Source organism: Glycine max, chromosome 13 (assembly GCF_000004515.6).
Source record: "Glycine max cultivar Williams 82 chromosome 13, Glycine_max_v4.0, whole genome shotgun sequence".
NCBI lineage: Eukaryota > Viridiplantae > Streptophyta > Magnoliopsida > Fabales > Fabaceae > Glycine > Glycine max.
The window spans coordinates 29,699,303-29,714,343 of NC_038249.2; the positions used below are offsets into that span (position 1 = coordinate 29,699,303).

The following is a 15,041-nucleotide window of genomic DNA, read 5'->3' on the forward strand; positions in this document are numbered from 1 at the left end:
TAATGAAATGGGCATGTTCATCATGGAGATAGATACCAACTCCAAGACAGTGATACTCCTTGAAAATAGCAACATCATTGTTGCATTTTATTTGTTCAGAACATGGATTTTCCAAAACCGAGACCAAAATGTTTTGCTGCTAGATGGACTTGTCAAGTGAAAGTTTTCGAGCATGAGATCACTCATGCAAATATTGTATGGCAAGTGAAACTAATACTTACAGTTGGAGTTCAATTTCCCCCAAAATTTTGTCCTTTCGTTGATGCCAAATACAATAAAGTGTGATTGCAAAATTACAATTTTGTTCCGTTAGAGAGTTATAAAGAATATAAAAGATAAATTGATTTACCTTCAACTTGTTGCACCTTGTGAATAATCTAATTCTAAATTCCAACAATTATCCATATGTTTTTTACTTGGTCACACCTAAAAAAGATGTGTCGGGTTTGTTAAAATAGAAATCCTTATTTTAAAAAAAATTAAATTTAGCCTTATTGAAATCATGTTTTTTACTTGATCATTTTAAAAAAGATGGGCATGTTTTTTACTTGATCATTTTTAAAAAAATACCAAAATTAAATTTAGCCTTATTGAAATCATGAGTTGTTAAAATAGAAATCCTTATTTTTAAAACTTGAATTAAAATTAATTTTACAAAATTGTTTTTTAACAAACACAAGTTTTCATACGCTGTCGCCGACCTATGCACAGACTTATATAGTCTCTATGTGCTAGCTTACTGGTTTTCCTTTCGTACTTTAAAACGAAGCAAAGAAAAATGTCCCAATGATATCTGAACACGTCACCGTTTTGACTCCTTCTTTTGGAACCACTCTGCCTAGATGCTCTGCAAGTATTGGGCCGTGACGCGTTGTCCATCACCGACGCGTCAGCCTAACAAACCCGCCACTGAGGCATATTTCGTTGAATGAATCTTAGAGAGAGTGAGTGGCCTTTGGATCTGAAATGAGTTTCTTCGATTTCATCCTGTTGATGATAGGGTCGCTCTTTCTGTTCAAAGCTTTCGATTTTACTTTCTGGGTCTCCTTCTTCTGCTTCTTTTGATTCCCCCAATTCTTCAGCTTTCAAAACCCTAATCTGCTGCCATGAGGAAGAAGCTCGATACCCGTTTCCCTGCTGTGAGTTTTTTTCATTTTCTCTTTTGTAAATTTTTTATCTTTCGTAGGTTTATGTTGTTTGGATGCAAGGGAAGTTGTGGAAAGTGAATTATTTTTTTGCTGATTTTGATTGAACTTTTTTTTTGCTTAAAAAAGGTTTTGGCTGATGGTAACTGTTTGTACTTTGCTAGGATATATGTGGTTTATGTGTTTGGATCTATGGTGCTTAATAATTGAAGTGGGTGGGTTTATTTTATGGTGATGTTGGTGTTATGGAGATGTGTGATGTTACTTTTAGGTGGCTGCTTAGCTTAGATTCTATGTAAAATTAAGGTTTGTTTTAGGGTACCATGGTTTAAGGTTACTAGATGGGTTTATGTTTTGTGGTTTTTGATGATTGTGGTACTCCTACCATCCTCATTTTCATTGTTGACTTGGCAAAGAACCAACCTGTGTTAAATTCAGCATTTCAGTATATACCATTGTTAAAATTCATCTTCTCTTAAATCAGTTTTTCATGTTAACCTGAGTTCTGTTTGAAACCTATGTCTACTTCAAATTTTTAGTATTTTAATTTTGATGGCTGAATAAATTTTCTTCCATTGCTTATCAAATGTCAACTATTCTTCAGATTATGGTAAGGTAACTAGGTTTGAGTTGAATTGACACCAGTCTTTAATATACAGTGATTTATATTTATAGTTTATAACGGAATGGAATGTTTTGTTTAGGAATTGATTATGACATCATGAATTGGGAAGAATATTTGATGATATAAATATAATTGCAGAGGCATTTTTCAATTTCTGATAAATTTTAGCCAAGTGCTATTGTTTGGCACAGTTTTGCTGAACTAGGTGGGAAATATGAGTAAGGGGTAGAAGAGGAATTTGGGTTGTTACAACCTTGTGTTACATGGCAAGGAGGGTAGGAAGGAAGGGAAAACAATCAGAAGCAAAGAAAAAGGGAGGGAAAGGTAAGGGAGAGGGCATCTGGCCAATAATGAATTTTTGAGGCCATTTGGGAATTGGGAGAAGAGATGCAGACACTCAAAGTTTTGCAGTGTTCTATAATTTGTTTTCTAGTTTTGTGAGTGTCTGAGTGATTCTGATCTTTGTAATTGGGGTTTATACCTATTTCTCTCTAATAAAATGTGTTGCTTTTATCAGTTATCTAGCAATTTAATCCATTATACTTTCCCAGCATACAGAGTCATCATGTATAGTTAATAAAATACTTTGACAAGAGCTCACTCCTTATAATACAGAGTAACTACCATCTATTAGAGAGTTGGGAGACATAATGATTTTTCCTTACTTCAAGAGGGGGGAGAATTTAGGGAGACAGAGAGAGACACCACTTCTATAAACTTCTAATCAAGTTTTAAGTTGAATTATATAATGTTCATAAGGGTGTTAGTTTGTAATTTGGACTCTGTTAAATTCTTCTACTTGTTTATTAAGTATTATAAGGAGTGAGCTCTTGTCAAAGAACACTTTATTTGATGTGATGAGATCTTCAAATTGCAGGCTCGGATAAAGAAGATAATGCAAGCTGATGAGGATGTTGGAAAGATAGCACTCGCTGTGCCTGTTTTAGTTTGTGAGTTGCTTTGACTTACTCTGTTGTTAACTTCAGGCTGCTGGTTGTTTGTTTGTCATATACATGTTGTTGACATTGCTCTTGAATGCATTACAGCTAAAGCTCTAGAACTATTTTTGCAAGATCTTTGTGACCGCACTTATGAAATAACTCTTCAAAGAGGAGCAAAGACCATGAATTCATTGCATTTGTAAGTCTCTTATGTTATTATTACTTTTCTTCAATCTCCCATTTTAGTGATTTAGAACCAACTCTAGAACTTAGAATAATGCCTTTATAATTGACTTCTTTTAATATTCTTAGCTTTGATTTTAATCCTCACTTTCCCCTTTTCCATATGTCCAAGTTATAAATGGAAGCTAAATGTGAAACAGGAAAGTAGCCATTTTTTAGGTTTTAAAAAATTCTCAATAATGTAAATGAAGTATGAATGGCCAAACCTGATTAGAAGTGTTTATTTATGTTTAAAAGGTAATTTGCTTGTTAGGGTATGCATCCATGTGTGAAGTAGATTGTTAAACATTATTGGTATATCTTATTTGCACTGTCACTTCAACATAATTTTGTGTTGTGTGTTCTATCACTTGAATCTGAAGGAAACTATGAGATTGTTTGAAAACTTGCTTGGGAGTGAGCATGTCATCCATATCATATATAGAAACAGTGAAACAATATACAATGGGTTTCCCATAATTAGGGAAAGAATAAAAGATCTGCAAGATTTTCAGCCTAATTGGCTAATTATGTACAGAAAATAAAGGGGAATTAATTACTATGAAATCAAATATTGTAGCACAATCTCAGCTTATATCTGAAAATCTCAATGCAATGCTATCATAACCTCAACAATCCTATTGTAATCTCAATATTCCCCCCCAACTCGATGCTTATAATTCATATTCATCTATCTTGATACATATGATATCCTCTGTCCACAAAGAGATTTAGTGAAGATCTGCTGGTTAATCAATAGAATAGAACCAACAAATTGTGTAGTGACAGTCAATCTAAATGCACATGTGCAAGGATGCCTGATTATCACCTATGGTATTCATAGGGCCTACTTTACAAAATTTAGCTCTTGGAAGAGTTGCTTCAGCCCTATGAGTTCACATGTGATGAGGGCCATGGCTTAGTATACCTTTGAATAGATGGCTACAACATTATGCTTTTTACTCTTCCATGAAGTGAAATTACATCTATTAAGAACACAGTAACCTGAAGTAGATCGACTGTTAGTCGGGCAACTTACCTAATTTGCATCAATATATGAAATAAAATCAGAATGACTTCAGGTTTCTAACCACGACATCCCAATGAGCATCACTAGGAGAATTAAGAAATTGAATAACCTTTCAATGGACATGACATAAGAGATTAAGACTGGATGTGAGTCACTTGAACTTTCAACGGGAGGTTCCTTGACTAGCATGGGACCTAGACAATGCTGATAAGTTATGAGAAGAGGTGGATTAGGAGGAGACTATAACGGAGGAGACCCTTCTAGAACAGGGAGGAATTAAAGAAGCAAGACAAGGAATAAGCAATACCTAAGAGGCTTCCTCAGCCTTGGTTAAGTGATCATAATATTTGGCCACAAAACCAATCTTAACAACTGTGACCCAATACAAATAGTTCCTACCATTAAGCTTTTTCAACATTTAGGTAGGATTGGAAGAAAAAATAAAGGACACAGGGGCCTTTGTTTGAGGACCCAATACTGCTGGATTCATTGTCTGGCATGGGATCCATGATAGACAAGAAAACTCTAGAAAGAGGGTATTGGCACAAATGTAGATTTTGTGCAACTGTTCCCCCAGAACTAACTGGGAAGTCATCAACAAACAGAGTGACACCAATGGCAAGGCTAACAGCTGCACATGGTGTACACATGCTGGAAAAACTCCTCCAGCAAAAATGCACATAAACATGTGAACAGTGATTGTGCTTCAGGAACAAGCTGATTTAACCGCCTAGAGGTGGTTGGGATGGTCACTGGAACTTCATGGGCCTGATGAACCTCCTATGGTTCCATTGGCTTGTACTGTAGTTTTTAATTTCTTAAAATATATTTCCTTTATTTCTTTTATTATTTGTATCAAGAATTAAAAGGATATTTGAGTCCAACACTTGGCAGCTTTCTCTACAATTCTACTTTCAAATAAGAAACCTGTCTGTTCAACGTAGAGAACCCTTTTTTTTCCCTTCATGCTGCAATATATTTAAGTGTTTCTAAAGCCTTAATCTGGTCCAAGAATGCTGCTTGACAACAATATTCTAGCTTCCAAAAGTCTCAGTCACTTGGACTTCAAGTTGTTAAAATTTAAAGTTCAAAATGGGCCCAACTCAAGTAAAATTAAATCTTTTCTGTTTTCTGAAACTACATCTGCTCTTACAATTGCATAAAAATGCTGATTAATAGAACTGAACATTTTATTTTGTAAAAAAGGAAGATCTGGTTTCTCCAGTTTCATTTGATTGGCCCTTCTTCTCACAATTAACTATGCATATGTACTATATCAGTATGCAACATGAGGAATACAAAGAAAAAACCCGATTTATTGCCAAAAAAAAATTACTGATTCCAATCTTTTTATAAAGTTCAGTTTGTGTATACTTACTACTACCGCTGTCGTTATATATAAGACTCTTTTACCTAATTGGCTAGTTCACACCCTTTAAGAAAGTTAGTTAATTTAGTTTAGTAACATTAAGTTCTTTAGTAATTTGTATTATTTTTCCAAAATTATCCTTCAAATTATTGGGACTCATTATCTTTCTCTTTCTAATTAATCACATTCTGCCTAATCGATTAATGTGTGTTAGCCTTGTTCTTCAATCCTTACAAGAGAGAGAATTCATTCTATCTTTTTAATTCATAACATTATTGTAAAGTAATTAAGGGTATTTTAAACAAAAAATAATTAATGCAAAAGACAACTTGAAAAGAGTCTTATAAAAAGGGATAAATAAAATGAAAAAAAGAGTCTTATATTTAGGGATGGAGGTAGTACCATAGTTGTCAATAGCTGTCAGAGCAGCCACTATCATGGAAGTGAGGCGCAATTCAAAGCACTCTTGTGTTGCGTTTTAGAGTCGCAGTTGTAGTGGCTTCAATGGCAGCGGAGAGAGCCAGCTGCAGTCACCCTTCCGAGGTATTGGGGTTTCGCTATCTGCCATGCCGAACACTCTGCGACCTCCCTTATGCCACCACCAACCTCTGCTCTTCCATTTGCATTGTCAATGGAGGTGTGAATGATGGGTCGGGTCCTTGGGTCTTTATAGGGCCTGCTTTTTCTTTTTTCTTATCTGTTGGGCCTTGGGCCTCAAGTGCAACATTTCTCTGCTATATATTTTTACAAGGGTGAGTTTTTAACTTGTTATATTTGTACTGTTCTATGGTATAACGTAATGAACTAAATAATAATAATAAAGTATAATACTATTAAAAATATAAAAAGAAACTATTTAAAACATAACATATAAAATAATAAACTAAATAAAGCATAATATATGATATAATAAATGAAAGAAAAATTATAGTAATAAAAAATATAATCAACTAACAAATAGTAGTAATAAAAACTAAATGAAGCATAATATATAATATAATAAGTTGAATAATGTTAAAAAATTCTAAATAATATATATATATATATATATATATATATTAAGTAAAAAAGAATATATATTCTATTAAACAATACATATATTGTTATTGTTAATAATACACATTATATATATGTAAAAATCTAAAATAATATATATTAAAAAATTCAGAATAGGTAAAAAAAAAAAAAAATAGAACAGCAGTCATCCCGCTATTCCACTTTAGGGTTGGCCACTCCGCTCCACTATTCCAGGATTGACAACTATGCTTACTACAATTTTGCTGCTCAGACTGGGTCATGTATGGGAAGGAATGAACCAAGAAATGAGAGTGAAGATCATGGAAGTACATTAAACGGGGTCATTCATGAGAAGGAATGACTATGCTCATCATTTTTTGCATTTCCTACTTATTCTTATTCTTCCCTCTGCCTTGTAGTTGCAACTTGCAACTCAAGAGAATTTAAAATTGAAATTTACTTTTGATTAAAAGAAATCACCTAATATGTCACTTCAGTGCCAAAGTTTATAAGTAAAATTTAATGAAACTATTTTGTAAAATTATCAGCTATAACAATGAATGAGAAAAGTTATGTAATATCACCAGAGAACAACTTTTTATAAATTCTCTCCTCTGGAAATGTTTGCCTTCTCAAATAATCTATTTTCTTTTATTCAACACATGAACATGGAATACAGTCAAGATGTGACCTGAACATGGAATCAGTCAAGATGTGAATCCATTAAGCAAAGCCTCATGTTGATGGAAGGGTTGGGGGTGGCTTTCACCCTTCCCAGCTTGACCCTTCCTTTCATGCCCGAGTTTATTCCGAATCGAATCAATTTTTATTCTGAGCATGTTGTCAACCCCTACGAATGGTTTCAATTCAATTGAATTAATGATTGGATGAACCCCAGGGGAAAAAGTTGTCCTCTAAAAAATCATAAATTGTGAAGATGAAATAAGGAGTAAATTCCAAATTCTGCACTGAAATTGTTGCTGGTGTGAGACATTGGGAAAAGGGGAAGATGAGAAAAGGAAGGATGATGATACTGCAAGTTTGAAAATTTCTGCATTGTATGGATTGAATTTAGAGAAGTTCTGTTCTTGCTATTTCTTTTAAGTTTTTCCTGAGTGCATGTGACTGTAATTCTGTATACAAATAAAAGGTTTGTATGAGTTGTTGAAGAAATCTTTTCCATGATGCTTTTGAAGAAATTGTTTGTAATCATGTTCTTCCCTCGTTGCTTTTTCAAATATTTTATGTTTACTTTTTTGTTAATATTACCATTTGATTAACTCCAAAGTCTTACAAAACTTCTTCTAGTTCTAGTGTCTGAACAGTTTATCTGGTTCCTTTGTTAATAGGATACTTCACTGGTCCAGATTTCAAATATAAGTTGCTCTTGGCAATGATCAAATATGCATAGCTTGCATTCTTCTGAACTGTGAGCTATATTTTAGATGGGAATAATGGGAGTCATCTCGTTTATCCAAAATCTAGGAAATTGATGGCATTGGGGAACTGCTTTTAACAACACCTAGCTGTTTTTATTTGTGTTCTCAGACATCTCTTTCTAAGATGATTAATTTTACTGTAATATTCAAATCCTGTTTGATTATGATATTATTCTGTTTCCAAGCTCTATAATTACTGCGAACTATGAAGCCTAACAAGTGGTGAATGGAAATTGCAGAAAACATTGTGTACAAAGCTATAATGTCTTTGACTTTCTGAGGGACGTTGTTAGCAGGGTTCCTGACTACAGCCATGGCCATGGCCATGCTGAGGCTGGTCCTGATGATCGGGCCATTGCAAAAAGAAGGTTTGAAGTCCAATATCTTTATTTTGTTTTGTTGTTTCACTTTTCTGATATGCATATTGTTATTGATGTACTTAACATTTAAGAATGCTATGAACTTTTCCAGGAAAGCTGTTGGTGATGATGGTAATGACAGTGATGAAGAGGCTAAGAGGAGCAAGATGGTAATAGCATTTTTCCTTGTATTTGCACAAAAACCCTAAATAACATGTTTATCTTTCCATACTAATGTTTGTGGCGACTTTCTTTTCTCCTTACAAAATGATTTTTCTTCACAAGCTTGTAATATTATTTTCACAGAAACTCAATTCCCCCCCCCCCCCCCCCCCCCAAAAAAAAAAAAAAAAAAAAAAAAACTACAACCGACACTTCCGCATGTGCATGCATTCTTTCAAATGTTACAATGTCTAGTACCCTAAGGGGCTATTCAGTTTAAGAAAACATTTTACATTTTCATTTTTTGCTACAAAAATGCTACCTCTTTTCACTTTATTTCCTACTTTCAAAAGCTTTTATAGTGTATTCATTAATTCAAAGTGAAATAGAAAATGAAATAAAAATGCTGCTCAAACACAAATGGACCTAAGGTTGCGGAAAAAACATATTTTGGTCTCTGCCTCAGTAACTGTTGCTTTTAGCATAGTTTGTTATTTATGGTACACAAGAAAATCCTGCAAGTCTTGGAAAATGTTCCCATTTAAGGAGTATATGCCTAGCAGTCCCTTAATATACCATGTTTTGCTTTGCTCGATAATGTTTTTCTTCTATTCCAGCATGAGTTGGGCCACACTGGCAGTACTGGTAGGGGAAGAGGCCGAGGTAGAGGAAGAGGCCGTGGCCGAGGGCGACCACCTTTAAATAGAGAGATATATCATCAGGATGCTGAATCTGAGCCTTGCACTTCTGTTCAGCCAAGCAACCCACAAAATACAAACACAAGTGTTGCAATGGATAGTGGTTCTGAGTCAAAGGAAATACCAAAGGAGCAGAACATTGCAGTTCCTGTTGAAAGCACTGATTCGCTCCGGAACATCGATCTGAATGCCATTACGAATGAAAACGATGACAAAAAGGCTAGCGCAGCAGCGGATGCCTCTGTGCCTGAACCTCCAACAGAGAGCAAGCATGAAGAAATTCCAGGGTGGTCTCTTTCTGATGTGGACAAGATGGCCATTGATTCGCTGCAGCTTGCACAACTTGGTAGGCCACTAGAAGAGGATGAAGAAGACTATGATGAAGAGGAGGGGTAAATATTATTAGTCTTTGGTGATTAGATTAGTGAAAAGCTCATCATGATAACTGTAGAATAAGTACATACTAGTGTTATGATTATGAGTATCCACTAGCTGTCAATGCATGTACCATGTTGGCTGAAGAAAGGATCTGAATGCCCCTTTTCATTAATCTGCTTTGTATGTGTAGCTGATGTATCTTTTCCTTGACCAGTAATGTTAGTTTCGTGTACTTTTAGGCCTACAATGTATATCACAATTCTAGATGGAGTGAAAATTATGCATGCAACCTTATTTATTTAATATTGCTGCAAATAACTATATAACTATTTGCTAGTCTCAGCTAATGTCTGTGACCCTTTGCAATGATGGAAGTATGAAGTAATAGCAAAGATGTCAAATCATTTGAAGAAAAAGAAAATTTACTGTATAAAACATAGCATGCTGAACCAATCTCTTGCTAAAGTAGTTTCTAGGATGCAAGTGAGCCCTGTCCGTGTGAAGCAATCTTTCAGTCTTCACAACCATTTGTTTGGTTTTTCGTATGAAAATCTATTTGTTTTGAAAAAGATGTCACTTTTAAAATTTTAGTTAACTCATTTAAGAAAATCATTTTTTTAAATCTTATTATTTTCAGAAGTTATTTTGAATATTAATTGTCGAAAATACTAAAATCGTTACTGCCTTGCATAAATTTTTTAATAGACCCTTAATTTTAAGACTAATTTTGACATTATAGTGCATGTTGGGGTACCATTTGGATAATTGTACACTTGAGAGTAAAAAATATACTAGAGTTCCTTCTCCAAAACCCCTCTTTAACAATTTTTTAATGGTAATCCAAACATAGCTAGCTAGTCAATGCTAACAGACTGAACATGATAGCGTGTGTTTAGATACATGTAAAGCACAACACAAATGACAGAATAAAATCATTATCTTGTTAAACAAGTTTAATACCGGAAAAGTTAATTTTTGTAGCTTTAGTTGTAAGGGACGTCAAACGCAATACAACTCAGAACCAAACAGTGAAGTGAGTTTCTTGTATCATCATCTCCATACTCCATGCAAACCAATAAAAATACCAATCACATGACTTATCTTTCATGCATTTTGCCAAAATACTGTTCACAAACGAGACTTGTGGCAACAAACACTCTCGCCTACCATCTCCCAATACTGTTCACATGGAGATGTCAACTAAGTTCGTGGTATTGATGATACCTTTTGTTATTTTAATACCTGCAACTGTTAGTGAAGCCTGAAGTCCAATATTCTTTTAGAATTGGTTTACTTTTACACACTCAGAGACTCTTTTATTGATTATTTCTTACTTTTAAACACATTTTCTCTTATTGATTAAAATTTACATCATATTTAATAACTCATAATTTGGTAAATTTCAATAATTTTAACCAATGATAAAATGTGTCAGAAATAATGTTATTAGCACTCCAGTAATTATATTTATAGTGTGGTTTTGACATTAGTTTTCCTCTCACTTGGTTTGCTTGCTAATTTTATGAGGGTGGAACTCTTAAAAAAAAAACTGTTGTTAACAATGTAACAATATACATAGGTCTTTTGGGTTCAAAATTCAAAGCCGAAAAGAATTATTCATATTTTAAATGTTAAAACTTGACAATAACAACTTTATAAACGTAAAAAAAATAATTCGCATTCTTTAGGCTACGTTAAATACAAATGGTCAACATCCGCATTTTTTATGATACTAAAGTAATATTTACGTTACAAAGTTACTAATGTAACATCACCGGTAGCTTCCCAGTTAATAAAGGGATACACACATTGTAAAACTACTTATTTGCCAAGGCACAGAGAAAGGGGTAAGCACTAGACATAGATAAGAACAATATTGCTAGGGTGACCAAACTTCAGATCAGAATTAGGAATGATCTTGTTCCATCTGATTTAGATGGAACCCCCCTTGGTTATTCTTGTGTACCTCTACCTTAAACTTCTCTTCCTTCTGTCCCCTCTTGACTTTGAGAAGCAGATTAAACTTAGCAAAATCATCAATGACCTGCATAGAAATTTACACATCCATCAACCATGATATACACCAGTAAGTAACTCTACCCTCACAATAGGTCAGAACGACTACAAAAGAAGCTTGTAAGCTATTCCCAAACGCAGATTTTCTTATCAAAGGTTTTGATAACTAAATTAAATTACATATCTTTAGGAGCAGTAGCATAACAGCAAGTACATGTTTATGTTGCAAGCAACCGCTCACAGATATAGTAACAAACAGTTCATTCATACCATATTAATGAAAACTTGAGAAAAGAGACCTGATGAATACTTGAATAAAGAAATGCTAACAATTTACTCTTTTCATGTTAACTCCATTAATAGAGAGCAGTTCAAGTTATTTAGTGTAGCCAGAAGCAGATTTCACGCAAACTATGATTAGATGAATTCTCATGTTAGCTCATAGTGTGGCTCAGGTTATTTAGAGTAGCCAGAATTAGATTTTACCTAATAGAGTGTTGAATGGAGAGTGTCACTGTGCAAAGATTACGTTACTATAATAAAATGAGTAGTATGGGATTTAGCTATTGTTGTGTAACAAATGAACAGTATGAAAGAATGGTAGGTACTCCTGTCTTTAGATAGTTTGGGGCTTTGGGCATGTGTGGACAAAACTCATAGAAGCACCAGTAAGGGAGGGCAACTAGATGAAAAATAATCCAATAGTTAAAGGTAAAGGGAGAGCCAAGAAAATTATAGGTTAAACCAATTAAGAGGGATTACGGGGTAAATTGTCTATCTTTGCATTTAACCAATCCCACCTAATGGGAAGGACAGAGTTATTTGAGTTGAAACAATTGAGAAGTCACTGTTATTTGATAAATTCAGTAATAATCATTTCAAAATATCAACCACATAAATACCGCTAAAACACGCACGACTAACTAACTACTAACCAGCGATCTTCTGTACTCAAATTTATGAGCAAGACAAAAGCAACTTCCAATGTACATTATAGGCCGCTAATAGCATAACGCTAGACACAGTAAATAGCATAACACTAGACACATTATACGATAAATATTTAACAGAAGGTTTCTGGTAAGCAACTAAACAAGCATGAAGGTAACATAACCAGGTCGAAGAAAATGAACACTAAGATCCTGCTCAAGATGAATACACCAAAAATCAGACCACAGAAACCAGAAAAATAAAAAATTCTTCCATAATTCAAACCATCAATAAAATTTTCCGAGGAAGAATTAATTCTGTATGAGATTCTCCTAGCACTACAAATTTAAACATCAAATTACCACCAACAATTCAATTCAACCATGTGACATCTAGTTGAGCAAACAAACTCAATGAAGAAAACTTCAAATAATATAGAATAAGGCACTGACCTCAGCCTTTGCATCAGCAACCTCATGAAGCTCATAGGGTACTAGTGAATTAGACCTTTGCTGGATGGTCTTGATCGCATGATTTGCTGCATCCTGAACTTGAGGGTCATGTGTTGGCACAGATTGCCATCCTGGTTGGTGACCATCTGATAACCAAAACAGAACAGTAGATCGTGGTGTTAATAAACGCTTTGGGTTCAATACACAAGAAGGGCAGCAAGTCAGCAACCATATGCAGGGCAAATGGTACAGAACTTTGTACATAATTATGAGTTTGTGACAATTGTTACAACAAGATTATCCATTGTAACTGAATGTCTGAAACTATAATCCAGCATACCGAAAGCAACTCCAAGGAGGTTTATCAAGGAGAAAAATCAGACCCACTAGTATAAAGATGAACATCATTTAGGCCTTTTGAGAACCTACTGATCACTCACATGCACTGAACACTCGTCACCAACTACCAATGTAATCATGATATTGATGAATCTTGCTTGTTGTATGCAACTTGCGAGTGTTATGGTAAGAAAATACACGCTTCATATGCCACAATTTAAAAATAATACAGAAATCAGAGAATGACAGTCGCTTTGTTAGTAATATAAAGACCACGGATGGTTGATTTAGAAAATGCCATACCCTTTTTGACACCAAGATCAGCAGAGGTAAACGATGGTGCATCACCAGCAGGCTTGAACTCTTGGAGTTCTTTGAAATTCAGCCATGGTTTCACCCACACCTTGGCTTCATAGAGCTTCTTCTCACCAGCCTCAATAGCCTCAAGAGTAAGGTGATGCAGGGTACCAGCAACAACCTGTTCCTGTGCCCTAACCACCCTAGCAAACTCCAGAAGCGAATTCTTCAACACCAACCAACACAAGTCAACACGTTTAGTTCACAATTACATAAAACATTGTTCATCATATTGAACATAAAGAACTACTGCAATCACAATAACAAGAAAGTTCAGCAATCCTAATAACATGTCAGTGCATTAGTGGGAGCATAAAACCCTCACTAGCAACATATAAACAGATGCATGCATATAATATAGTATATCATTCGAAATCATTCTAGATATGACACTTCAAATAACTTGAGAAAATAATATACGTAGTGACATTGTAAGAGTTTTTTATACTGTCATCCAAACAACCGGGAATGATAAAGTTTGTTAACTTTGATAACAACTATCGTAAGGTACTTTTATAGTAACATTGTATGCCTGTATTAAACTAGAATTTTTTTTTTATAAAGGTGAATAATCTTACCATTCATAAGAATCTATAATTCAATGACCCTTACAAATTTTGCACTCAAATTCTAATTCAGATCATTATTTTAAAACAGGTTGAATGCATCAGTAGGTCTCTCAACTTTTTTTAAAAAAATTAATTAGGTCACTAGACTAAAAAAAATTGTAATTCGGTCCTTGTTCTTCTACATTTTTTGTAATTGGGTCCTGGAGTTAGAATTGCGGCGACTTTACAAACTCCAGACCCAATTACAGAAACTATAAATGATACAAATATTTCTATAGTTTACTTTAAAAAATCCCAAATAATCCAGGATGTATTAAGCTCTTAATGTGTATATATGTGTGTGTGTGTGTGTGTATGGCCATAACATGACAATTCACGAATGATCAAACACTAGCATAAGCAACCTGGTCTCGTGCATTCAAAACACGTAGCAAGTGGCAATGAAAAAAAGATTAAAATAAAAACAATTCTTTTATTATTTTTGTGAAAAAATAAATAAAAGGAGAGAGAGAGTGATGGTTTAGCAGCAACCTGCTTCTTGTTGTGTTCGTCTACGGCGAATCGAGCGAGGGCTTCGGTTTCGACGCTGTTTTGAGAGCCTTGGGAGTCGTGTAAGCCTCCGATCGTGGCCATCGGCGAGTGGTGGTGGTGGTATTCGGAGCAGTCCCCGGACGAAGATCGAAGAGCGAAGAAAATGAAGAGAAAGAAGAAGAAAAAGTAACGCTTCGCAATGGAAATCGAAGAAGAAGAGTTTGATGCTCTCATTCGGTATGTTTCTTCCTTTCTTGATGCAGTGAAAGTGTGCCGGCCGTATTTATTAGCCGTGTGGCTTAGTTTGGACGCCACGTCGTAGCAGCATCTCGATTTTATTTTTTTATACGCGTCAAGCTAACGGTGCTTTTCTTAAATGTTAAGCGTCCATCAAACGCTCACGTCGACACGTGTATCATTGTATTATGTACTCCATAGGTAGAAGCATAATACAGTCTTAAA

At 34.7% G+C, this 15,041-nt stretch overlaps 2 protein-coding genes across 2 annotated transcripts; one reads left to right on the plus strand and one right to left on the minus strand.

Annotated features, from left to right (window-relative positions):
• The first annotated feature begins 756 nt into the window (after nucleotides 1-756).
• On the plus strand, nucleotides 757-9,688 carry LOC100814712 (class 2 transcription repressor NC2 alpha 4). The gene is made up of 6 exons (NM_001363970.1): nucleotides 757-1,139; nucleotides 2,648-2,720; nucleotides 2,817-2,910; nucleotides 8,028-8,156; nucleotides 8,260-8,317; nucleotides 8,927-9,688. The coding sequence occupies exons 1-6, from the start codon at nucleotides 1,107-1,109 to the stop codon at nucleotides 9,401-9,403; spliced, it is 864 nt and encodes a 287-aa protein (NP_001350899.1). The 5' UTR covers nucleotides 757-1,106; the 3' UTR covers nucleotides 9,404-9,688.
• A 1,505-nt stretch (nucleotides 9,689-11,193) lies between these two features.
• LOC100499887 (uncharacterized) lies at nucleotides 11,194-14,835 on the minus strand. The gene is given in 4 exon segments (NM_001250514.2): nucleotides 11,194-11,429; nucleotides 12,784-12,929; nucleotides 13,426-13,645; nucleotides 14,580-14,835. Coding segments are annotated over 4 exon segments (738 nt in total). The 5' UTR covers nucleotides 14,814-14,835; the 3' UTR covers nucleotides 11,194-11,291.
• Between the last annotated feature and the right edge of the window lie 206 nt (nucleotides 14,836-15,041).

What these genes read in the sequence shown, in the direction of transcription:
- LOC100814712 (NM_001363970.1), top strand. Translation starts at nt 1,107, where the DNA reads ATGAGGAAGAAGCTCGATACCCGTTTCCCTGCT. An exon ending in CGGGCCATTGCAAAAAGAAG is followed by an intron (nt 8,157 to 8,259) that starts GTTTGAAGTCCA and finishes GAACTTTTCCAG; the next exon opens with GAAAGCTGTTGGTGATGATG. An exon ending in AGGCTAAGAGGAGCAAGATG is followed by an intron (nt 8,318 to 8,926) that starts GTAATAGCATTT and finishes CTTCTATTCCAG; the next exon opens with CATGAGTTGGGCCACACTGG.